General features: G+C 48.2%; 1 protein-coding gene across 1 annotated transcript in view; it reads left to right on the top strand.

The window, feature by feature from the left end:
* Positions 1-11,748, top strand: part of PDIA5 (protein disulfide isomerase family A member 5) — a 92,781-nt gene extending 81,033 nt beyond the window's left edge. The window contains exons 14-17 of the mRNA XM_065876366.1: positions 304-434; positions 4,738-4,808; positions 10,911-11,045; positions 11,518-11,748. Coding sequence (XP_065732438.1) covers positions 304-434; positions 4,738-4,808; positions 10,911-11,045; positions 11,518-11,598 — 418 coding nt within the window. The 3' untranslated portion in view covers positions 11,599-11,748. The remainder of the gene's footprint in view (positions 1-303; positions 435-4,737; positions 4,809-10,910; positions 11,046-11,517) is intronic.
* Positions 11,749-24,272: the final 12,524 nt, after the last annotated feature.

Below are 24,272 nucleotides of genomic sequence, written 5' to 3'. Positions count from 1 at the left end.
GGAAGGGAGCCCAGGTGCAGGGGCTTCTCCCCATGGCAAGGAGATGACTGGAGAGGTCCTAAAAGCGACTCGGGTCTTCCACACCGTCACAGGATGGCTTCTTAATACGCTCCTTAGAGGGGATCTTCGCAGATGGTTCACAGTTCTTCATGTTTAAACTGAGGTTTTAAATTCAGTTTTAGAAAGGATGCAAAGTGATTTTTTTTCTCACGTGCTCCCCGAGTGGTTGGGGGCGGCGGAAGCGCTTGCCTGTACACGAGCTTCTCCTAATGACTGTCTCCCCTCCACCCCCGGTTCTTGCAGTCCTGAGTCCCCTCCACCCCCAGAGCCTGCCTGGGAAGAGCAGCAGACCAGCGTGGTGCATCTGGCTGGGGACAGCTTCCGGGACACCCTGAAGAGGAAAAAGCACGCCTTGGTCATGTTCTACGCCCCTTGTAAGTAGCTGGGGCGCTCGCTGAGGGGCGAGGGAGAGGGGTGGGCCTGACTGAACTGAGAAGATCCCCCCAGGGACCAGGGCAGCCGCAGGCCGACTCTGGGCTGTCTGCTGTGAGCAGGTTTCATTCCAGGCCGAGGTCCTTCAGGATCCAGGTCCAGCTCTGTCAGGTTCTGTCTGCACATCAGTCCTGAAGCCCGCTGCTTCTGTCTGTGCCAGGGGCCTGCCTTGTAATTGTTCAGTCCCCTCAACTGCCTGGAAACTCCCACCCAGCCGCCTCCTCCCTCCTGTCTGCTCCCTCCATCCCTGCAGGCACTGACTTCACCTTTGAACCCTGCAACTTAGCAGCTGGGAATTCAGCCAGCCCGGTTAGGCCTCTGCTTCCCTCATCTTGCTGAGCACTCCCAGCCCAGCCTCCTTTCCCTGACCTTCCCAAGTGGCTCTGAAGCCATGGATTTGAAACGGGGGTAAAAGTACCATCATAGTCACTCAGAGGTCCTCACCGTGATCCCCACTTTAATCCAAGCCTAAGTGGAAGGAATGACACGTCTGCTAATGTTGGTGTTTGTGGTCTCAAATTTTGTGTATTCCCATTTTAAAGTTGTTCATTGATACCTAAAGGAAAGGCTCTTGGTTTTCTCACTCTTCTGTTGCCCTCTCTCTCCCCAAGGTTACAGCTTCGTGTAATGGAATGGGGATAATAAAGCTGGGCTCCACAGAGAAGCAGGCAGCTCAGTCGTGTCCTAACCTCCTGCCCCTACCTCTCCAGTGTCAATAATCTGTAAAGTCTCTCCTCAGTTCTCACTGTCTGGGCAGGTCGCCTCCTGGCCCAGCCTCAGACCCCGCCCTCAGGCAGCTGACACTTCCCTCTGTTTTTGCCTTTTCTTCCGCATGTGGGCCTTGTGCCCTGTCGGTTCCTTATAGAGCTTCTTCCTGTCCTCCTCTGTCCTTAGAGTAATCCTGGAAGACTGAGTGGATTTTAAGAAGTTGTCTTCCCTCTGGGCAGAGTTGGGGGTGCAGGACTGAGACTCGGGGGATGCCTGACTTGCCCAAGCCATGGCAGCAAGTCAGTGACAGAGCCCTTCCTGCAGCCTGGGCTGGTGCTCTCCTTTAGTCACAGTCCCAATTCAGAGGGTGATTACTTTCCCGGCAGCCGGCGGGAACCTGGCCAGAGAAGTAGGAGTCCTTGACCAGCCACTGGGTGGATTTGAGAAAGTCCAGACTAAATACTTTCCCTAGAAATGCTCCCCGGGCTTCCCTGGTGGCGCAGTGGTTGGGAGTCTGCCTGCCGATGCAGGGGACGCAGGTTCGTGCCCCGGTCCGGGAGGATCCCACATGCCGCGGAGCGGCTGGGCCCGTGAGCTATGGCCGCTGAGCTTGCGCGTCCGGAGCCTGTGCTCCGCAACAGGAGAGGCCACAGCAGTGAGAGGCCCGCGTACTGCAAAAAAAAAAAAAAAGAAAAAGAAATGCTCCCCGCTTCCCCCCCAGACCTCAGGGGATGCTTACCCTGCTGGGGTGCTAATGACCTGCCTCAAGTAACCGCTGTGTGCTGGATGTTTTTGGGGACCCAGGATACAAGGGAAGGAGGCCTGGTCCCTGCCGGCTTCAAGGGCCTCACAGACTGCCCTGACAAAAATAACTAAACACGGTCCACACAGGGCCCCGTCACTGAGCGACTCACCTGTTGGCAGAGGGCTTGGTGCCTGGAGTCTCCCATCTCCCCTGCTGTACTTTCCTGTCCTGAGCTCTGCTCCAGGCTCCTGAGACGTGTGTGTTCATCAGTGGACAGAGGCAGGGAAAGAGGGAACTAGCTAAAGACAAAAAAAATCTTTAAAATGTTTTCAGTGATAAAAATAATATATCCTTATTTATAATTTATGTAGTATATAACATATACTTTTATATAAAGAACCTAAATACTACAGATAAAGGTAGGTATAAAGTAAAAAAGCAAACACCAACCCCCATTTCTCCTCTCCCCCCACTTCCTACCTGCCCAGTTTCTCCACAGCTCTTCCTCCTGCTGTTTCATTGTTCTCTTCTGTTCCAAGCCCCCCACATTGCTCTGAATCATGGTCTGGTCGTGGTGACTGCCCTTTTTAGGCCAGCTTGGCTGAGTCTCTAGAATTGGAATTTTCTGTCCTGTCCTTGGTCTTTGTTCCTCTTTCCCCACTCTGGGAGGCTGCTTTCATTTCCAGTTACACAGAGGTGGTACCTTTTTAAAGAGCCCAAATTAAAAAATCATGCCTGTTCTGGCCCAACTGACACATCTGGGAAACATCTTCATGCCCTTTCTAAAACAGCCTCCCCTCTAGTTATTCATCTGCCATCCTCTTTCTTTTGGATAATGAGAAAATGAGATGTACCAGAAGGCCATTAATCTGAGACCTAGATGCTTTAAATTGATGGCAGCAGGAATTTGCACTAGGCTGACAGTGACCTTTATACTTTCAGTAAGCAGAGAGGTTAGAAAGGAGAAATGAGTAGTGACACCAGATTTGGGGGGAGGGAGTAGCTTATTTCCGGCCAGCCTGATGTCTTAATGGGTGTCCGTGTGCCGCTCACAGGGGACCTCTAGGTGCCACAGGGCACGCTTTGACGCGCTCTCAGCCAGCACGTTGTGCTCTTCACACGTTTTGAAAGCTGTATACCATCACTCCTTTGTAGTATGCTGTTTTCATGAACTTGAGCCATTCTTCCCTCTGTTGGGCCAGTGTTCTTGTAATTGCCAGTAGCACCTGCCGTGCGTTCGGCTCTGCGAGGTACTTTATCTCAGTTCTGGTATAACACGTAACCAGCCTAGCTGTCTTCTCTACTCCTGTGATGGATGCTGGGAAAATCCCCTGAAGCCGCCTCCCCATCACCATCCACGCTGCTCTGGGGCCAGCTGGCCACTCTGCCAGCCAGGCCACATGGGTGGTCCCGCCCATCTCAGGAAAAGGCTCAGGTGCTAAATTCACATGTAGCTCAGCCTTAATTTGGATTCACAAAGCCCTCTGAAACGCCAGTCATTATTACCTTATTTTGAAAAGGGAAAGAGCAGATGAGCCAGGCTGTCTCGGTTCCCTCCCTGCCTGGGTTTCCCCAAGGCCATGGGAGGGCTGTTTGTCAGGAAGCTGGCTAGAGCCAGGTCTGCCCATGGGGCATCTGGCCTCTCCCACCTGTGTTTTGATCAGAATTAATCACCACAGTCAGGGAACTCCTTCCCTCAAAGCAGTGCTGTTCTCTTGGCAGTTGGGTTCAGTGTCTGGAGGGTGGTTGGGAGGGGTGGGCTTGGGGTTTAATTGGCGAGCACTGAGGGAGGGGCCAGGGAAGCGGGTCTGGGACAGAGTGACCTGCAGCTTCCTGGGCTTTCTGCTCAGTGGACGCTGCCCCGGGCTTGCTGAAACAGGAGGAGAAAGTGGTCCCACACAGGTCCCAGCCCCGGGCCTGAGACCTGTCACTGGAGCTGAAGGGGCTCAGGGCACCACATACACCTCTGTCCCGTCCAGGGTCTCCAAAACTACGGATCCTCGCCCCTGGGTTGGGAACCCAGGCCCTGAGAAACGTCAGGGACTCCTGGCAGCTTATCCTCCTCTTAGCCTGACCTTGAGTCTCCCTTTCCTGGATCTGGGGTTCGGGTGGATTGTGGAGCAGGGAGGAAGGACAGCATGAGGACCAGGGGCCTGGTTTGGCTGCTCAGTCTGGGGTGAGGGCTGCTGGGAATGTGGGAAACAGCGGCAAAGCGTGAGTTGCCGGGGTCAGGCAGAGGGCCTGCTCCCAGCCCCCTACTTCCCCAGCCCCACTTTCTCAGTCATGAAGTGGAGAGATTTGCTACTGTCCCTGGGGCGAGAGAAGGGACCTTGTGACAGGCTCAGAGAATCCCGAGCATGCGTCCTTCTTTCTAAGCCCAAAGCTCCCACTGCACCCTGGACCAGGCTCTTATGGACCCTGAGGGCAGCCCTGTGTGGAAGGAGCTTGCAGGGAAAGACCACAGTGTCTGTCTCCCTGACCCCCAGCCTCGTGGGTGTGTGTGTGATGGGAGAGTGTGGGGTGGGAGGTCCTGGGCAGGAATGGACCTGGCGCTGGCACAGGCCTCCTGCAGAGCCCTCTTGCCAACAGCAGACGCGCAGTGGAGGGTCTGAGTGGTGGAGTTGATACGTGAACCCTGACAGTGGGGTGCGCAGGGGGTGGGAATCAGATGAACCCCAAAGTCTGTTGGGTGGAGAGAAACTCCTGGAAATGCTTCTCTGGAGGTTCCAGGCAGGGCCCCTGGCTCTGCAGCCTCCCCCACGTGTGTAACTCTCTCCTCCCTTCTCACGCAGGGTGCCCGCATTGTAAGAAGGTCATTCCACACTTTACTGCCACTGCTGATGCCTTCAAAGATGACCGAAAGGTAAGGACCCCCTTCCTCTTCATCTCTCGTCCCACCTCCAGCTTCCCCCTGCCACCAGTGCCCACACCTTCCTCCCTTCTGTTCAGGTGCCCTCCCTCCCCAGACAGGTTCTGCTGAGACCCGGGGATTCCTGGCAACCAGGACATCCTTTTCACAAGGCAGGATAGAGCAGGCTGCATTTATGCTGCAAAATCAACTAAAAGGGATACACTGAACTGTTACAGCCCTTCCTTGGAGGAGAGGGTGGTAAAGGGGTCATTTTGTTTATTCTTTAGTGTTCAAATCTTTTTATGGTAGGATTTGTAGTCATGCATTACTTGTATAATTAAAAGTACAAATAAAAAAAAATCCAACAAAAGTCAACCGGAGGCGGCCAAGGTGGAGGAGAGCACGGCCGTGTGTGCAGAGCCTCATCCCACCTAAGTGAAAGGCTCCTGCAGCTGCTGATGGATGAAGCATAAAATTAACAAGCTAGAGCTACAGATTGGATTAGAGAGCGGGGAGGGGGCCCCGGGCACATTCCCCCAGGCCGCCCCAGCAGCCAGGGCAGACTCCAAGGCTGAGGGAGTGTATGGCAGGGAGAAGACCCCGGAACTCAGACTGGTGCATCGGGGCTGCTGTTAAACTACGTGAGCTGGAAGACTCTCCAGGCCTCGAGTTCCCTTCTTCTAAAGTCAGGGTGCTGGTCTAGATGGTTTCAAAGGCTCTTCCCAGCCTGGGGCTCCATCATAGGAACCTGTCCCCTGAAAGACCCCCAAAATGCGCTCACGCACACCCAAGGCCAAAGTCCGGTGCATCTCTGCCTGCTGCCCTATTTTCCCAGGTGGAATTGTTAGGTGCAGCCAGGGCAGGTGGGATACAGATGATGAGATCACCTTGCATCAACCCTACGGTGGTGGAGATGGGATGGTGAGAGCTGTACAGGGACAGTGAGTCAGAGGAAGCCAGGGTAGGCCACGGGCATGTATGTGAAGACTTAGACTCCGAGCCCCTTCCCTGAACTTGGGGAGTCCCGTTGTCACCCAGAAGTCCTGCCTGTGCCCTTGAGGCACCCTTCACCATCAGGAGGGAATACAAGAACCAGAAAAATTTTTCTCCTTTCCCTGCCACTTGGCCTGCATTGAGAGGGGCACGGCAAGAAGGGACTTCCTGTCTTCCGTCTCCCTCACCACTCCAGCCGATTCTGCCAGCCGGGGCCTGAGCACAGTGGCTGCCTCCAGTCTGAGAGCTCCGGCACAGCCCAGGCTGCTCGTCCCTGTGGGGCTGGGTGTTGGTTGGTGTGGGGAGGCCTTTACTCCCCGGGGCCAGGACTAGACTGGCAGTCTCTCCATATCAACTCCCATCATTCTTCACCCAGAACACTTGGTGCTCTGGACACACAGGAGAGTGACAGGTGTGGGGGCTTCCTGCCCCACGAGATGCTCAGGTCTCCGCGCTCCAGGGTCTGTGAAGGGAACACATCAGTCCCAACGAGGCCAGGCTGGCCGTGCCCACGGTAGGCAGCTGAGGGCCATTCCTCCTCTTCCCTGTCCCCTCTGCTGATGCAAAGGGGTCCCATTTCCATGGTGACCCCCTCCTTCTCTGAGATACTGATATGCCTTTGCTTCATTGTCTTAACTTGGGCCAGTAATGTTGCTGACCTTTTCCTGGAGTCATTCCCCCTGTTATTCCCTCTGTCCCTCCTTCCAGCTTCCTTTATTCCAAGCCAGGCATCACTCTCACTCATTTTCAGGAACACACTTTAACTTTTCTGTCCCAGGCAGCCGGCAGGCCTGGGGTTCCTAGAGGCGGCTCTCAGTAATAGCAGGGAAGCCTTCTCTCTCTGGTCTGGGGTACTGGTGCCATGATGGCTGGGTGCTATCCTAGAACTGTCAGCTCAGAGCCTCTGGGGGATGGTTCCAGGAATGTGTCATTTTTAAGAGCTGGCTTCTGCTGGCCACAGGCTGGTGTTTGGGGACCACTGGCCTGTCCAGCCCTCTCCTTCTCCTCAAGCAGGTCAAGGCCCAGAGAGGAGCTGCGTCTCTTGCCCAGGGGCGCGCAGTGGGTCACCGGCAGCCGGAACTGGGTCTCCTGACTCCTTCCTGACACCCCGTGCTGGCACCTCTGAGCCAGAACTGCATTTTTTTTTTCCCACCCAGAATTTGGTCCCTGTTCCTTCCCCAGTCAATATGCAGTTGGTTGTTCACTTCCATTTTCATAGCCAAAGTCAATATTAGCTCCTGCAGAGATTTATTTTACTGAATCAATAAAGCTGTGTGAGGCAGCCCATATTTTAACTGGGGAGCCTCCCCCTCCCAGGAGGTTACTGGGGACTTTAGCAGTTGACATGCTGCGGGGGAGAAAGGGCTGCACACTGTTAGTGTTGGAACAGAAGCATTCTGGACGTGGCGTGGAGGACAAGGGTCTCAGGTGGAAGGCTGGTGGGTGCAGGCGGGGGTCGGGATCACCGGGCTGGCAAAGTGGGGCCTCTCTCTCCCTGTACCTCAGGGTGTCCCAGCCTGGGGGTAGGGGCTGAGGGAACAGCAATGCAGCACAGCTCCCGGCCAGGTGCAAGGTCGTCCCGGGAATGGGCTCTGGGGCAGCAGGAGCCCCTCTGTGATTGGCTGACGAGGCTCTGGCCGTGTTGCGTGTGCTGTGTATGGTCCCCCGAGTTCCATCAGAAGGGAAAGCTCCCTGAAGACAGGGACCTCGTTTGTCCTTGAATCCCCCACAGTCTTGACGCCTGAAACCTCTGTAAACGTTGGCTAGATGAAGGAACCAGATGATGTATTTGATGTTTCCTGTGAGCGCCTCTTCTGCTAGTACTTTTAAAGCCTTACGTTGTGTTGTCCTCACAGTCGTTTAGTCAGCTAGGTATTATTACTCATTTTACCGATGAGGAGATTGACTCTCAGAGATGTTAAATGATTAGCCCAAAGTTACCCAGCTGGAAAGGGGCAGCATCAGAACTGAAAGAATAGGCATCGTCAGAGGTCTCCCAGATGTGGACTCAGGGCCTGGGACTCTTATGCAGGGGATTTTGGGGGAGGTGGTCTTAGGAAGCAGTTGAGGGGATGGAGGAAGGGAAGCCAGAGCAGGTGTGTTAATGAGCAAATTACCGCATGGGTAACTAGGCTCAGTCCCTGGAGACCTCAGCAGGGACAGAGCCATCCCCCTCAGAGGCGAGAAAGCCAGGGGACATGTCTGCAAGCCCCGTCCATTGTGGGCCTTACTTCTAGCTCCCTTCAGCCAAGAGTTGCAGGTGCCAGTGGCAAGTCAAGTGCTGGGCAAAGGGGACATTGCAGGGCACGACAGCCACCTACCATGGAACGAATCTAGAAGTCAGTGTACGTTTGGTGCCGTAGGTGAGTCATTGCAGGTCTTGAGTGGGTATAAAGGGGGGCAGGCGCTTCGACAGGTGAAATTGGGATAGATGCGAAGAGGTTTATTTGCTGCCTTCTTTCCAAAGAGTCTCAGTCACTTCCTGTAGAGGGGCCTGTGCTTGTCTCCCCTCTTCCTACAGAGACTGAGAGCAAGGGAGCCTTTGCAGCCAGAAGAAGCATATTGTATATGTGGCTGGCAGCTAATTCGAGGGGATTCAGAATGAGGACCCATTTTTATTTCAGTCGATTTGTAAAACTGTACACGACATTTCCCACTGCTTCCCACATTTCCCCATTTTAATGTATACAAATTAAATTCATAATTTAAACCGGATGCAGGGAGAGCAGCGGCCCGGAGCAGCGCTCATCAAACGCTTTCACAGCCTAGCAGGGGAGTGACAGCCCCTAGCCGAGGGCTGGACACAGAGGCTGCTCCATGTGCATGGTCCCCCACCCTGGAACGGCCGCTCAGCACCTGCCCCGAGAAACAACCCTGAGGACGGCCAGAGGAGGCTCTGCCTCACGTTTCTGAATAATTCAGGAGGGTCTTTGGAGGGCAAGCTGGGGTTCTCAGAAGCCTGCAGGGGCGCAGGCAAACAGCAAGTTGACCCTGCCTGAAGGAGACAGCCGCCCTTCTTTTCCAGCCACACGTTGCCTATGGGAAGGCAGGGCAAGTGCCCTCAGATTTGGCTTTTAAAGAGAAGCTGGAGAGCCAAACTTTACATAAAATCTTCTGGCTGTTTTTCTAGGTTGGCAGCTAATTCAGATTTATGTTTTTAAAATATTCTGCGTGGGCCAAATAGAACAGGACTGAGAGCCAGATAGGGACTGTGTGCAGAGTTTGCAGACTCTGCTCTAAGAAGTCTCATCATGTAGAACGTAACGTAGCCGAAGAGGTAGAAGGGGGGGCGTGAGGGCGGGTGAGGGAGGATGAGTGACTGGTAACCAGAGTGCAGGCCACAGCTCACTCTTCACTGCCTGTCAGCGCTGCTGCCTGCGGAACGGTAGCCCCGCTCACCTGGGTACAGGTAAGAGACCGGTAAGCGTTGACTGTTGGCGGCCTGCAGGGCTCTCCTACCTGGAAAGGGGGCCTCCATCCAAATGGAAATAACCAGCAGCCAGAGAACTCTGTGAGACACGGCTGTTCAGTAGTTTTAAACCTCCAGCGTGGTAGTAGTTCTGCCAGGGCTCCTGCGTGGGTTCCAGCCCTCGGAGGCACCGCACCCATTCCTCTCCCAGGCAGGTCCCAGCATGAGCTGGTCCTAGCTGGGTGCTCTTTCCTCGGGCCTTCACGCAGCTGGCTGCCTCCTCATCACTCAGGTCTCAGATCAAATGTTATCTCCTTGGAAAGGCCTCCTTGGCCATCGTGGCGAAAGCAACCCCTCTGGCCATGGTCTTATCCAAGCACCCTCTTTTGATTTCTTCAGAGCGTCCCTTGGACTTTGCAGTGATCTCACTTGTTATGTGTCTGTTAACTGCCTTCCTGCAGTAAGAATGTCAGTCGCTTGATGATGGACTTTGTCAAGGTCACCACTGTCCTCATAGCATCTAGAACAGGCTTGGCCCATAGCAGGACTTCCATCAATGCCTCCTCTCATCAGAAGCTGCTGGCCCCTCTTCTGTACTGCTTGTGGATTGCTGTTGCCTTTAATTGACCCTCTCCCCTCCTTCCCTGCTCTGTGACCCTCAACAGGAGAAAAGTTTCCCATGTCTGCTTTTTACCCTCTTTTTGGGAAAGAACAATAAATAAGGAAAAACTACCCTGCATGTGGAATTTGTTCAATGGGCAAGAATAGGCCAACGGCCAGTTAACCTCCTTCTGACCAAAAACTGTTTGCTTTACTCATGCTGAACTCTGTCCCGGTTTCTGGAATGTGCTCCCCTGGCTGGAACCTGCTTCTCCTCCGCCATCAGGCCTTGGCCCACGTGGCAAACTTTGCAGAGCGCCTCTGTGCCACTCCCTGGGCCGTCTTGGCACCCTGGACCACCTTCACACACCTCCTGTCATGCCTTGGATTCACCTCTTTATCCAACTCCCTGACCAGATGCTGAGCTCCTACTGGGGACAGAGCTTGTGTCCGGGGCCAGTAGGAGTCATTATAACAGCAGCTAACGTGTACTGACCATTAACCATGTGCCAGGTCCTGTGCCCTTTCACCTCACCTGACTTCTCTCACTCAGTCTTCATAATGTCCTGATAGTCTAGGTACTGTTATCTCCATTTTACAGACGAGACATTGAGGCACCAAGAGGCTAGGTAATTTTCCTTAAGTCTTAATATGCAGCCAAGCCAAGAGTTGCACATGGGAAACTTGACTTCAAAGCTCTTATTCTTAACCTTGGTACCACCCTGCCTCCCCCAAAAGATGTTCAGGAAATATTAGTTGATGAACGAATGAGTCCCACAGTGCCTCACAGAAAGCATCACAAAACTTGTGGTGTTTACAGATGCTTTCAAGTCATAATTTCCTTTACAGTCATCATACTCTTGATTTTAAAGGGTAGTCTGAGGCCATTCCAAGCTAAGTCCCCTAACCTCACCTGTCTGCCTGGGGAATTGAAAACAGGCACTGTCAGTCTCGGTGGAGCTCTGGGCTGGGGATGCTTTGCTTCAGCGTATCCCTGCTTTTGGGGAGGAGATCAAAAGCAAATGATGTGGGTCTCAAGTACAGCCTGGTCCAGGCCTCAGCTCTCAGACTGGAGACCCCCGTGCTGACCCTCCCTTTCTTCGGCCCCACAGATTGCCTGCGCCGCTGTTGACTGCATCAAAGAGAAGAACCAGGACCTGTGTCAGCAGGAGGCCATCAAGGCCTACCCCACTTTCCACTACTACCACTACGGGAAGTTTGCAGAAAAGTACGACACCAATCCGACGGTGAGTTGCAGGGAGGCACCTGCCCCAAGCTCTGTCTGCTGACGGGCAGGGAAACAGCCACTGAGGAGGCTTCCTGGACAGCACAGAGGTCAGCTGCAATGCTCAGAGCTGAGAAGGCAAGGCTCTGGCCGGGCTGAAAGAAAATCTCAAGGGGTTTTCGCACAAGTCTTGGCCCCAGAACCGGGGGGTGCGGGGGTGTGGTGTGGATTCCAGGGTGCGGGACAGTTTCCTCACCCACTTTTCAGGGCTTCTCTGTAGCCAAGCAGACCCTCCCCACGTGGCCAGCCGCCACCCCCCCCATTGGCTCCCCCCTGCCCCCACCTCCACCCACTCCCCCACCCCCCGGCCTCCTCTCTGTGTCCCGAGGAGTGAGCACGCCGCAGTGTCGGTCAGGAAAGGGGAGTGAGGAGGCGGGGGGCACACATCCGCATCAGGTTAAAGTTCCTTTTGTTTCTCTTTCCCTCCGCTACAGGAGTTGGGATTTACTAGTTTTATTCGAACACTCCGGGAGGGAGACCATGAGAGACTAGGAAAGAAGAAGGAGGAGTTGTAATTTCTGCCTCAGAGAAAGCTTTTCCATTACACTGTGAAGGATACCTGTTTTGCTGTTGTTTCTGAATTTCAACGTGTTCTGAAGATGAAGTTTTTTATAGCCGCTTACGGCCGTTTTGTACAATTTTGAAATAAAATTAAACCAGTTGTTTGGTGGTGTGGGTTATTTCCAGGGAGCCTGTTCTAACAGATAGATACCCGTGTTCTCCCTCCTTCCACGTCCTCTCCTGGGAGGTGGAGAGCCCCACGCCAGCCCAGAAGGGACTGGGGGGCAGAGGGATGAGGAGGGAGGCATGGGCTACGGGCCCCTGTCAGCCACTGGAGAGCAGGACAGCGGAATCAGACCACAAAATATCCTGTTGGAAAATGACTGATTTTGAGGGGAAACACGTTAAGATGATCAGGGAAAATGGGATTGTGAAGCTGACGGGAACCATTAGCTTTTTCTGGATCATTGCGGTTTCAGTTTTGGCGTTTTCCTGGAATGCATTTACATATTTCTCTTTCTTCGGCTATTTCTGTCTTCTCTTGCTCTCTCCATTCCCTCCCAGCTCTCCCTTTAAAGAAAAGTAAGTCTCCACTTAGGGCTGAGTGCAGCTGTCAAGCCCAGGCTGGAAGGGGCATCTCAGGTGGACTGGGGGAGGGGCCTTTGTGCAGCTGCTTGCTCGGCACTGGCTGGAAGGGACGTGTGTGGGACGTGGTGGCCTCTTCTCCGTGTGCAGATGCCGGTCTGTAAACCAGCTCCCCTCGCCCCGCCACAGGAACCTCCACATCTTCGCACTGCATTCTCATGGATAGGCGCCACCGAGGCCTCGCTCTGTCTCTGCCACGTCTCTCTCCTGACTCTTTCCCACTAGGTCTGCTTTCTGCATCCCTGCATGACTAACACCGGGCCTGTGCCCAGTGATGCTGCCAGAGCCGTGGTCCTCCTCCATAGGGAGAAGAAGGGAGTAGAACAGCTTCACTCCCCTGTCTTGACTTCGTGGTAAGCGGCAGTCCTAGCCTTGGGCTCCTCGGGGAAGTTCAGAGGTGGCATTGCCAGAGCTGCAACACTGGGCAGCACACTTTGGTGGCCTTACAGGGGAGTTGGCCTGTGGGCACAGCCCTATTTCCTGGACCGGCCCGTCCCTTGCAGCCCCTGCCTTCTTTCTGATGTGTCCCCCAGGTGGGGGGTGAGAGCCGCAGAGTTCCCCATGGCGCCCTTGATGAAGTGCCACTGCACACAGAGCTGTTAAGTGAGATCAAAGGTTTTGAAAGCCCGTGTCCCAGCTTCCCTAAGGTCAGCCTTTTCTTTTCCCTAAGCACCCACTTTTTTAAGTGGCCCCTGGTCTCCCCCCAGGTGCATGGGTATGAAAGGAGCACACGTTTAAATGTCACATTTACTGAGCTCAGCTGGTGCCGTACGCTGTCAGAGCCATTTGATCCTGACGCTGAGTATCACGTACCCTCTCCTGCAAGGGGCTCATGAGGGAGTGTGTGTGCATGTAGGCACACTTAGTGGACACTTGGAGTATTTCTGGAGGAACATATTTGTGCCTCCAAACACGTTGCTGTTTTTTAACTGCATCTTTAATACCTGACAAAATCCACTTCCTGGCAGAGGACCATGGGCTCTCACATTCAAGGCACAGGGCTTTCTTTCCATCTGTTCCATAGCCTGGGTTGGCTTCTCTGTGAGGACTTGAAAGCATCAGGAAATGGCATCCTTTTCACTGTTTATATGCAGAATTTGTTAATTATGGGACCTTTGTCGGAAGGGCTAGTGTTTACCATGACTTTGGGCATGACCTGAGCAAGTTCTTCCCAGCTCTGGGCAGCTGCCTCTGCAGACAGAGCTCCCCTCCTCCACTCCCCCCGACCCCCACCCCTCAATCCTGTGCCCCAATTCTGGAGCTCTGCAGATTGGTTAGATCATGGCCCTTGGTTAGTTCCATTCCCAGTGACCTCGCTTGGTTCATTTGGGGTTCACTGATCTTCAGTGCAGACCCCGCCCTAGCCCTCACTCGAGGACCTGCCATTATCCCCTCGGTTCCCCTAGATCTTACCTCTGCAGGCTGATTTCTCTGCAAGAAGCAAGTGTAGAGTTAGGAGAGAACTGATTCCCAGTCTTCGTTCTGGTGGCTTTGGCATAACCTCAGTTTCCCCGCTTTGGGTCGTTGCTTCTGTTTCCATTCCCCATGGGTCTCCCTTACTCTGCGTCCCGCATGCCTCTCGCCCACCAGTGATTCCCCATCACCACTAACCAGAGCTCCCACAGCTGGCCCCCCAACCCTTCTCCTCTTCCCCACATGGTGCCCTCCCTTTCTAGAGACGTTTGGTTCCAGAAGCTGCTCTGTGCCAGGCACAGAAAGGTGGTGCTCTGGGTTCAGGAACTGATTTGCTCCACCAGTGTAAAAAGATGTGGAATCGCATCTGGAAAGCACTGGGCCCTCTTATGTATCAGAGGTGAAGCTTGTGGCTCACGTGACTTGCCCAAATCACACAGAATGGAGGAGGGGCCAGTCCTGTTCCCAGTTAGAGTGACTGGGCATTGCTGGTCACAACTGAGCTCCCTGCCGGTATGCTCTTACTGTTTACCATTACTGTATTATGTTAAGCCTGGAAAGATGAAACTGATATCCTTGGGCTACATGTGAAGATCAAATTACTGTTAAGAGCCCACCAAATATACGCCTCCCCCCAAATCCTTTATCTTAGGCCTAGAATATCCAGCACAGTGGCCATTAGCCACAGGTGGTTATTAAGTATTTGAAATGTAGCTGCTGCCACTGAGGAGTGTGTGTGTGTGTGTGTGTGCGTGTGTGTGTGTGCGCGCGTGTGTGTGCCTTTTTGTGTTGTAAAACACACATAACATAAAATGTACCATTTTCAAGTGTATACAGTTCAGTGGCACTAAGTACGTTCATATTATTATACAACCATCATTAATATCCACCTCCAGGACTTTTTCGTCATCCCAAATTGAAACTCTGTATGCATTAAACAACAACTCCCCATACCCCCGTCCTCCCTGCCTCTGGTAACCACCATTCTACTTGCTGTCTCTATAAATTTGCCTATCCTAGGTGCCTCATATAAGTGAAAGCATGTATTTACCCTTTTGTGTCTGGTTTATTTCACTTAGCATGATGAACAAGGTTCACGTTATAGCATGTGTCAGAATTTCCTTCCTTTTAAGACTGAATAATATTCCATTCGGATACACCACATTTTGTTTATCCTTTCATCCGTCAGTGGACATTTGGGCTGTTTTTGCCTTTTGGCTATTGTGAATAATGCAGCTGTGAACAAAATTGTGCAAATCATCTGTTCGAGTCCCTGCTTTCAATTCTTTTGAAAGTGGAATTGCTGGATCATATGATAATTCTATGTCTAGTTTTTTGAGGAATCATAATACTGGCTGCACCATTTTACATTCCTACCAGTAATGCACATGGGTTCTGATTTCTCTACATCCTTGCCAAAAGTTGTTTTCTGGGTGTGTGTGTGTGTTTTAATAATAGCCATCCTAATGGATGTGAAGTGGTATCTCATTGTGGTTTTGATTTGCATTTCCTTAATGATTAATGATGAGCATATTTTCATGTGCTTTTTAGCCATATGTATATCTCCTTTGGAGAAATGTGTATTCAAGTCCTTTGTCCATTTTTGAAATGGATTGTGTGGTTCTTTTGTTGTTGTTATTGGTCCCATGTAGGAGTTCTTTATGCGTTCTGGATATCAATCCCTTATCAGATATATGATATGCAAATATTTCCTTCCATTCTGTGGGTTGTCTTTTCACTTCCTTGATAGTGTCTTTTGACGCACAAAAGTTTTTAATTTTGATGAACTCTGATATTTCTATTTTTTTCTTTTGTCTCCCGTGCTTTGGGTGTGATTTCTAACAAATCATTGCTAAATCCAATGTTGGAAGTTTTTCTCCTATGTTTTCTTCTAAGAGTTTTATAGTTTTAGGTCTTACATTTAGGGCTGTGATCCAGTTTGAGTTAAGTATAAGGTAAGGGTTCAGCTTCATTGTTTTGCATGTGGATATCCAGTTTCCCCAACACCAATTGTAGAAAAGACTGTCTTTTCTTCATTGAACAGTCTTGGCACGCTAGTCAAAAATCATCAAGCTCAGTTCCCAAAGATTTTCTTCTGTTTTTTTCCTAAAGTTTTACATTTAAATATATCCGTTTTGAATTAATTTTTATATAAGATGTGAGACTCAAGTCAGGGTTCATATTTTGACCTGTCAATGTCCAATAGCTCCAGACCATTTGTTGAAGACTGTCTTTCCTCCACTGCATTGCTTTTATATTTTTGTCAAAAATCAGTTGGCTGTACTTACAGAGGTCTATTTTGGGGTTCTCTGTTCTATTCCATTGATCTATATCTATCCCTCCACCAACACCATACAATCTTAATTACTTGTATCTATATAGTAAGCCTTGAAATCAAGTAGACTGATTTCTCCCACTACCTTTCTTTTTCAGAATTGTTTTAGCTATTGGAGTTCCTTTGCCTTTCCACATAAATTTTAGAATACTCTTATCTATATATGAATTTTTCCTGGGATTTTAATATCCTTTCAAATGATTCAGAAAAAAATATATATGTGCAAACACACACATAGATAAGGCTAAAGAGACAAAATGTAAATAACTGGTGAATCTAGGTAAAGGGCATATGTGACTTTTTACATGGGAAATTACATCAAAATAAAAAGTGCTTCTCCCCAAACCCCCACACCCCCCCAAAAATTACACATGCCCTAAAAAGAGCATGCCCTAAATATATAAACTAAGTGACCCAATTTAGCAAGGTGGGCCTGACTTTTAACTCTCTAGGCAACCCTGCTTCCTGTCTGGCCAGGACCCAGAGTTCCTCTGTGCCCACACAGAGGGGTGCAGAAATGGGCTGATAATCTAGGTAATGTGCTTACCAGAAGCTGTCACCTCAGTGAGATCACAGGCTGACCTCGGGGGTCCACAGCACCAGCGGGAATGAGGTGGTGCCCCAGCCAGGTCTAGAGAAGGAAGGAAGTGCATGAGCTCAGGCTTTAGGAACAGACAGCAACAGAATACCCCAGAAGCAGGAGGACCCTGTGACCCTCAGCAGCCACCACGCCAGGTGCAGCCTTGAGCAGCAGGGGGCGCTAGGATCTGCAGGGCCTGGTGTGAATCTAGGTCCCTCTCTCTTGTCAGTTTCACTTTGTCCACACCTCGTGGAGAAGAGGGGCTTTGAAAGACTGGACCTTTACCTAGGGAGCCATCCTAGAGTTACCTAAAGAGAACTTTCAGTTTATTGGATCAGACTGAGGTAACCACTTCTACTAAATCAATTAATAGGAAAATACACACACACACTTTTCTCTGTGTAAATAGGCAGAGTGTAAATATACATCTTCTACATTCCTGATAAAATGTGATGGCCAGTCCTGAACATAAGAGTCCAGGTGAGACCTGGCCAGCACAAGGGGGAGAGGACCATGAATCACTCATTCCAGATCTTATAGGCTATATCTCCATTAATGTAGTCTAAGATTACAGGCTCACTGTCAGCAAAAACCATCAAAACTTTTTCACGCTGCTCACAGAAAAGACCAATCCTTGATAATTAATTTTCATTGAATATTTTTCTTTACTTATTTTCAAGGTAATATATGTTATAAGAAACTTTGAAAAATGCAGAAAAGCAAAAGAAATTTTAAATCATTCTTAGCCCTGCTCCTCATCAGTTACTATTGATTAGCGTATCATCTTCCAATTTTTAAAAATCACACACAAGTAAAATCTCTTAGTATTTTATAACTTAAAAAATTTACAAAATGTATAAACACTCTCCCGTATCATTTCCTGTCATTATCCTTTCTCCACATAATTTTTAAGACCATACAGCAGAGTTTCTCAACTATTTCTGGGCCCTGTTGACATTTTGGAACAGATAATTCTTTGTTGTGGGGAACTTTTCTACACACTATAGAATTTTTGGCAGTATCTCTGGTCTCTACCCGCTAAATGCCAGCAGCATCTCCCCTTCCCCACAGGTTGTGACAACCAAAAATATCTCCAGACTTTGCCAAATGTCCCATGGGAGCAAAATTATCCCCAGCTGAGAATCACTGCTTTATAGTACTTTATCCTATGTAAATACTATCCTTTACTTATAAATTCATACCATTAGATATATATGTTATATATAGTTATTCTCTATCATAAATAATGCTGGGATGGCCAGCTCTGGTTTTGTTATTTTATGCATCTTACACATTTTCAAAAGTGGCTTTCTGGGTCAAAGAATATACTTGTTTTTAAGGCCTGTTTTTTTAAGGCCAATGATATATATTGTCAATTTTCCTTCATCAGTGTACCTATTTATACTCTTACCAAGAGTTTATGAAGTAACCTGTTTTCCTAACCCTTGCTAGCTCTGGGATGTATATTTTTGTAAAGATCTTGGCACATTTTATTTTTGATATACAGTTGACCCTTTGACAACACGGATTTGAACTTTGCACGTCCACTTATATCTGGATTTTTTTCAGTAGTAAATACTATAATACTACACAATTGATCCACGGTTCCTTGAATCCATGGCTACAGAACCATGGATACAGAGGATTGGAGAATGTGGGGGGCCAATTCTACGTTACACGCTCTTTTCAACCATGCAAAAGATCGGTGCCCCTAACCCCCAAGTAATTATAAAACAGTTATTCTAGTTACCTTTTATCTTGAAAATTCTTTGTTTTAGCCTGCCAGGATGTTTTAGATTGGGTTTCTGTCTCTGACAAGTTTTCCGTCTTTAACTTCATGTCCCTTGCAAATTTAATGAGAATTAAAACATTGCAAAAGATAAGAGTGTAACCTAGCCTCCTGTATCAGGCCAATAGAAATTTCCTGTCAGTCTACTAGTTCAGCTTCCCTAGGCACAGTCATTCCACAAGTTCCTCACTTGTCCCAGCATCTAACTCATATTTTCCAGCCTTTCCTAAAAGATACAGTGGAAGATATTGTCAGATGTTTTGTTGAGGTCTGGATATACTGTGTCTACCACATTCCTCTGATGAACCAATCTAATAACCCTGTGAAAAAATAATAATCCTTTACCTGTGCACAGCCCCTTACAGTTGGGAATCATTTCTAGGACCCTTTCATACAATGCTCACACAACTCCATGATGTTGCGATGAGGAGGCCAAGGCTCTGGGAGTTTAGGTAACTCATGAAAGTTGACAGAGGTGGTAAGTAGCGGAGCTCAGATGCAATGCAGTTTTCCTTCCTTACTTCCAAGACCAACAAAACTTTCTGTTGGGGCTTCCCTGGTGGCGCAGTGGTTGAGAATCCGCCTGCCAATGCAGGGGACACGGGTTCGAGCCCTGGTCTGGGAAGATCCCACATGCCGCGGAGCAACTAAGCCCGTGTGCCACAACTACTGAGCCTGTGCGTCTGGAGCCTGTGCTCCGCAACGGGAGAGGCTGCGACAATGAGAGGCCCGCAAACCGTGATGAAGAGTGGCCCCCGCTCGCCGCAACTAGAGAAAGCCCTCGCACAGAAACGAAGACCCAACACAGCCAAATAAATAAATAAATAAAATAAATGTATAAAAAAAAAACACAAAAAACATCAGTTAATGATTTGGAAACCAATAAAAATTAAAAAAAAAAAAAAAAAACAAAAAAACTTTCTGTTGGTGATGCTTGCTTCTAGTAATTATTGCTTCCTTTCCAAGCCCCACTAGTCAGTATTGAGCTACCCAGCATAATGCCAGCTCAGTAAGTCTTCCCTTTCCTGGCCTATGACTTAGACATGTCTCACATTCTTTCAGGACCCTGAGGGGAGATTTGTCTGGGTCAAAAAAATCTGAAATTATTGAGAGCATGCAAGTGCTTTTCTTCAAACTGTTAACCAGTGTTGATTTTTTACAGTTTTTAAAATTCTATGTATCTTCTCTATAAAACTAAATAAACTAATACCTAAATACATATTAAATATATATTATATATTTCTATTATATATAAAATATGTATTTAGTTATTAACTTAGTGTATATATATCTACATCTACATGTGTATCTTTCTCTATATATATATAGAGAGAGAATATAAATGGAGAGAGAGGAGAGAGAAACTGTCTCACCTTATTGCCCTCCAGTTTCATGCCCCAGAAATAACTTCTGTTAAGTGTCGTGTGTATCCTGCCAAGCATTTTGTCTGGGGCTTTTTTTTTTTTTTTTGGTTCATAAACAAACATGTAGTGTGCTTTTTTTTTTAATATATATTTATTTGGCTGTGCCGGGTCTTTGTTGCGGCACGTGGGATTTTTGGTGCCGAATACAGGATTTTTAGTTGCGGCATGCAGGACCTTTAGTTGCAGCATGAAGGATCTAGTTCCCTGACCAAGGATGGAATCCGGGTCCCCTGCCTTGGGAGCGTGGAGTCTTAACCACTGGGCCACTGGGAAAGTCCCTGTAGTGTGCTTTTTATGTGTGTGTATGTATGTGTGTACATGTATATTTGTATGTGTATATAGATATATAGATTCAGAAAATTCTTTTCTACTCCAAGATCATATATATATATATATATATTTACTGGTGCTTTTCTGGTATCTAAAAATATACCTCTAATTTATTTTGTTATAAGGAGTGAGGTAGGAATCCAGCGTTTTGTTTTTCAAAATAGCTAACCACTTGCCCCATCATCATTTTGATTAATTTACCTTTTCCCCACTGAAATGCCACTTTTATCATATGGTAAATTTCAAAATGTGTTCAGATGCCTTACTTTTCTGCCCTGTTCCACTAATCTATCTATTCCTATTTTATTTTATTTTTAAACCCCATTTTAATTACTTACTTTTTAAATAGAATTTTCTTAGCTGTTTTGGCTTTTTTTTTTCTTTTCAGTTAAAATTTCTATCTTGGATCTCAGTTCTTTCTAACCAAAGAGCATCCTATTTTATTCAGTGATCATGTTCTTTGACAGAGTAAACAGAAATAAAAAGTTGTGGAGTTTTACTTTCTTCTCTCATCCATCAAAATTATGCAGTTGGCTCCAAACAGTGAGCCCAGATGTCCCTCCCTGAACCTCTTACTCTAGACTTAATTAAAACAGCCCTTTCTGTTGTCATAGCTTTTTTTTTTTTTAACATCTTTATTGGAGTATAATTGCTTTACAATGGTGTGTTAGTTTCTGCTTTATAACAAAGTGAATCAGCTGTACATACACGTATATCCCCATATCTCCTCCATGTTGCGTCTCCCTCCCTCCCACCCTCCCTATCCCACCCCTCTAGGTGGTCACAAAGCACGGAGCTGATCTCCCTGTGCCATGCGGCTGCTTCCCACTAGCTATCTAACTTACGTTTGGTAGTGTATATACGTCCATGCCTCTCTCTCGCTTTGTCATAGCTTTTTGTTGCGAGCCTCAGTAGCTAGGCTTTCCAGGAACTCTCCTCAAGGCCTCTTACTGGTGCCCTCCTTGCTCCCTACGCTTTGTGATCTGTGCTCCTCCGCCACTGGATTCTTTTATGTAGATCCTCCTTTTCACTGAACCACTTCCAGCAATAAAGTCGCAGTCCCTGTGAGAATGTCCTCATCCTCTTGGCCCACATCTCTGACTCTGAGTATTTAGCTGAGAGGGAGGGCATCCTTTCTATGACAGTTAGCTTCACAGCCTGAGCTGAGAGTGGTGCCCCACAGACCCCAGATACCCTCCTATGTCAAGCCCTAAGTACCTCATGATGAGGAAGAGGAAGGAACAGGTGACATCAGCATGTTGTCACTGGAAACTGGTAACCCCAGGGGCTGAGTTCCCTGCAGTCACCAGTATTGTCTGCTACTTTGCTCCTTGGGAGCAGGAGAGATCACATTCCTTCCCCTCTTTTTCCAGGTGCAACGGTTCTCAATCCTGGCTCCGTGATTAACCACCTGGGGAACTTGACAAGCTATCAGAGCCAGCGGCCCGCCCCCAAAACAACTGAACCTGAGTGTCTGGGGATGGGGTCCTGGCACTGATATGTTTCAAAAGATCTCCAGGTTGTTCTGAACTGCAGCCGGAGTTCAGAAACGGTGGGCTGAGTACGGCAGGCTTCACCAGAGTGCGGTGCTTACTTGTATATATGGAACCAAGGCTGGGAAAATGGAAAAATGAAGGGAAAGACGTTTTTCCAACAACATTATCCTCCGAAAGGTTGGTAATTTTGCATTATGATTAAGTAATTAAGTTGCTTTTCATCTATTGCTACCTTTAACTCTCCTGAAAATTGTTTCTAAAAATCATTCGCTAGGGAGCTGTATATGTAAATCCATCCACATTATCGTTGCAATACAGGATCTATGCAGCTGAAATAATCTTGGCTCTAATACTCAAAAGGCAGCAAAGTAAGTGACAGTAATAATACCCCCCTCTACTTTTCCAGACCACAGAATAAGCAGCACGTGTGGAATATGGCGTTTCAAACGCTGCCACATCACTGAGTGTTCTGCGTGGCATCCGGGGTGGGAGCGTGCCGAGTAAATGTCTCCTCTTACAGGACGTTAGAACCTCAGCAGACACAGACTTTAATTCCTTCATCATCTGACTGCTTTAAAACCTTCCACTTTCTGCAGCGTGGAAACAAATTGGTCTGGGTTTCAAAATTCTTCTGTCAAGAAATAAACGAACCCGTGAAGGCATAGAGGGGCTTATCTGAGTGCAAGCAGACCCTGGGTTTTCAGAAGACTTTGACATGTTAAAAAAAAAAAAAAAAAAGAGGTGTCTGAAGAAGGTAAATTGCTGATAGCAATAGCTCAGAGAATGAACTGGAGTAAACCAAGCTCCATCAGCCAGGGTGATACATGAGGTGGCGGTAGAATCTGGGCACATAACTTTTGCTATATGTGTATTCAACCCATCCTCTTGTTTCCAGCATCACTTTCAGATGTACTTGGGGCTCCAAATCCTTTTTGCCACGCCCCTGCAGCTAGTGGGATCTTTGTTCCCTAACCAGGGATCGAACCCGGGCCATGGCAGTGAAAGTGCCATGTCCTAACCACTGGACTTCCAGGGAATTCCTGACCCAAATCTTAAACCTGCCCAGAATTATGTAACGTGAATCTGCTTCTGGGCTTTTCCACTGTCAGATTGGGCTTCTGATCTGCTGAACCAGTGACCACCCATCAGTATGGTGGAGTCTAAGGACTGACACTCAACATCATTCTCCCTTTAAGAGTTATGTCTGCCAGCCCCCATCGCAGAGAGCACTGTCAGCCACAGATTTGCGATTTGTGAGCACTGATGCCTATTCTATTTAGGGGCCCTCTTTAAGAAAAAGAATACAAAATTTGGGATAAAGGCAGACATTTATTTAGAATGGAAAGGAGAGGGACTTCCCTGGCGTTCCAGTGGTTGAGACTTCGCCTTCCAATGCAGGGGGTGCATGTTCGATCCTTGGTTGGGGAGCTAAGATCCCACATGCCTCATGGGCAAAAAACCAAAACACAAAGCAGAAGCAATATTATAACACATTCAATAAAGACTTTAAAAATGGTCCACGTCAAAAAATCTTTTTAAAAAAAAGGAGAAATTTCAAGTTAAACACTTAAGCGGAAATCCACTACAAACAACACAAAATCCAGAAAAAATATATTGTATTTTTAATATTTTTAAAATTTGTTTCTTTAGATGTCTGCTCAGTTATCATCTCCTTGGGCGCCCCTCCTTCTCTCACCAGCCCATACAAAGGAGCCAACACCCTTTACATTGTTCTCCATCCCCTCGCTCTGCTTTCTTTTTCTCTAGCACCTGTCCCTCAGGATGTCATATCTCTTCTTATTTGTTTGCTTATTGTCTTTCTTCCTCACTAGAAAGTAAGCTGTATGAAAGTGAAGGCATTTTCCGTCTCCTTCTCTATATTTCCCAACACCCAGAACTTACTAAGTGCTCGATAAATGTTTGTTGAAAATTTTTACACAAAATTCAATATTTTATAAAATATATGTAGAGTATGATCCAGCTTTTGTAACAATATGCATAGGAATAAAGACCAGAAATAAACAGATCAAAATGTTAAAAGTGATTATCTCTGGGTGATTTTCATTTTCTTCATCTTGCTTTTATAGATATTCCAATTTCTTTTCAATGAGGTATTACACATCTTAGATAAATTAGAGGTGAAATGCTTGTGATGAAATATGAAGTGAGAAAAGTTAGATACAAAATGTATCTAATAAGATCCTGATTTAAGTTTTTATTTTTGCGGTACACGGGCCTCTCACTGTTGTGGCCTCTCCCGTTGCGGAGCACAGGCTCCGAACACGCAGGCCCAGCGGCCGTGGCTCACCGGCCCAGCTGCTCCGCGGCATGTGGGATCTTCCCGGACCAGGGCACGAACCCGTGTCCCCTGCATCGGCAGGAGGACTCTCAACCACTGCGCCACCAGGGAAGCCCTGTTTTGTTTTTTTTTAATGAAAAGAAGACAAAAGACATACCAGAATGAGTTAATAGTAGTTACCTCTTGGAATAACTGGTGGTTTTCAATTCTTCCTACAGTTTCTGTTTTTGCAGTCTTTGTAATGGGCATGAATTACTGTGATACTCTATGAAAATTAGGACAACAAATATTAATATAAAAAAGAATAGGAGTTATGAAAAATGAGATAACTAGAGACACAGCTAGATATTTGGTGGTGTTCAAAGAAAGGGCAGGGC

The sequence above is a fragment of the Phocoena phocoena genome, chromosome 4 (genome assembly GCF_963924675.1).
Source record: "Phocoena phocoena chromosome 4, mPhoPho1.1, whole genome shotgun sequence".
NCBI classification, from domain to species: domain Eukaryota; kingdom Metazoa; phylum Chordata; class Mammalia; order Artiodactyla; family Phocoenidae; genus Phocoena; species Phocoena phocoena.
This window is presented reverse-complemented; position numbering and strand designations above follow the sequence as displayed.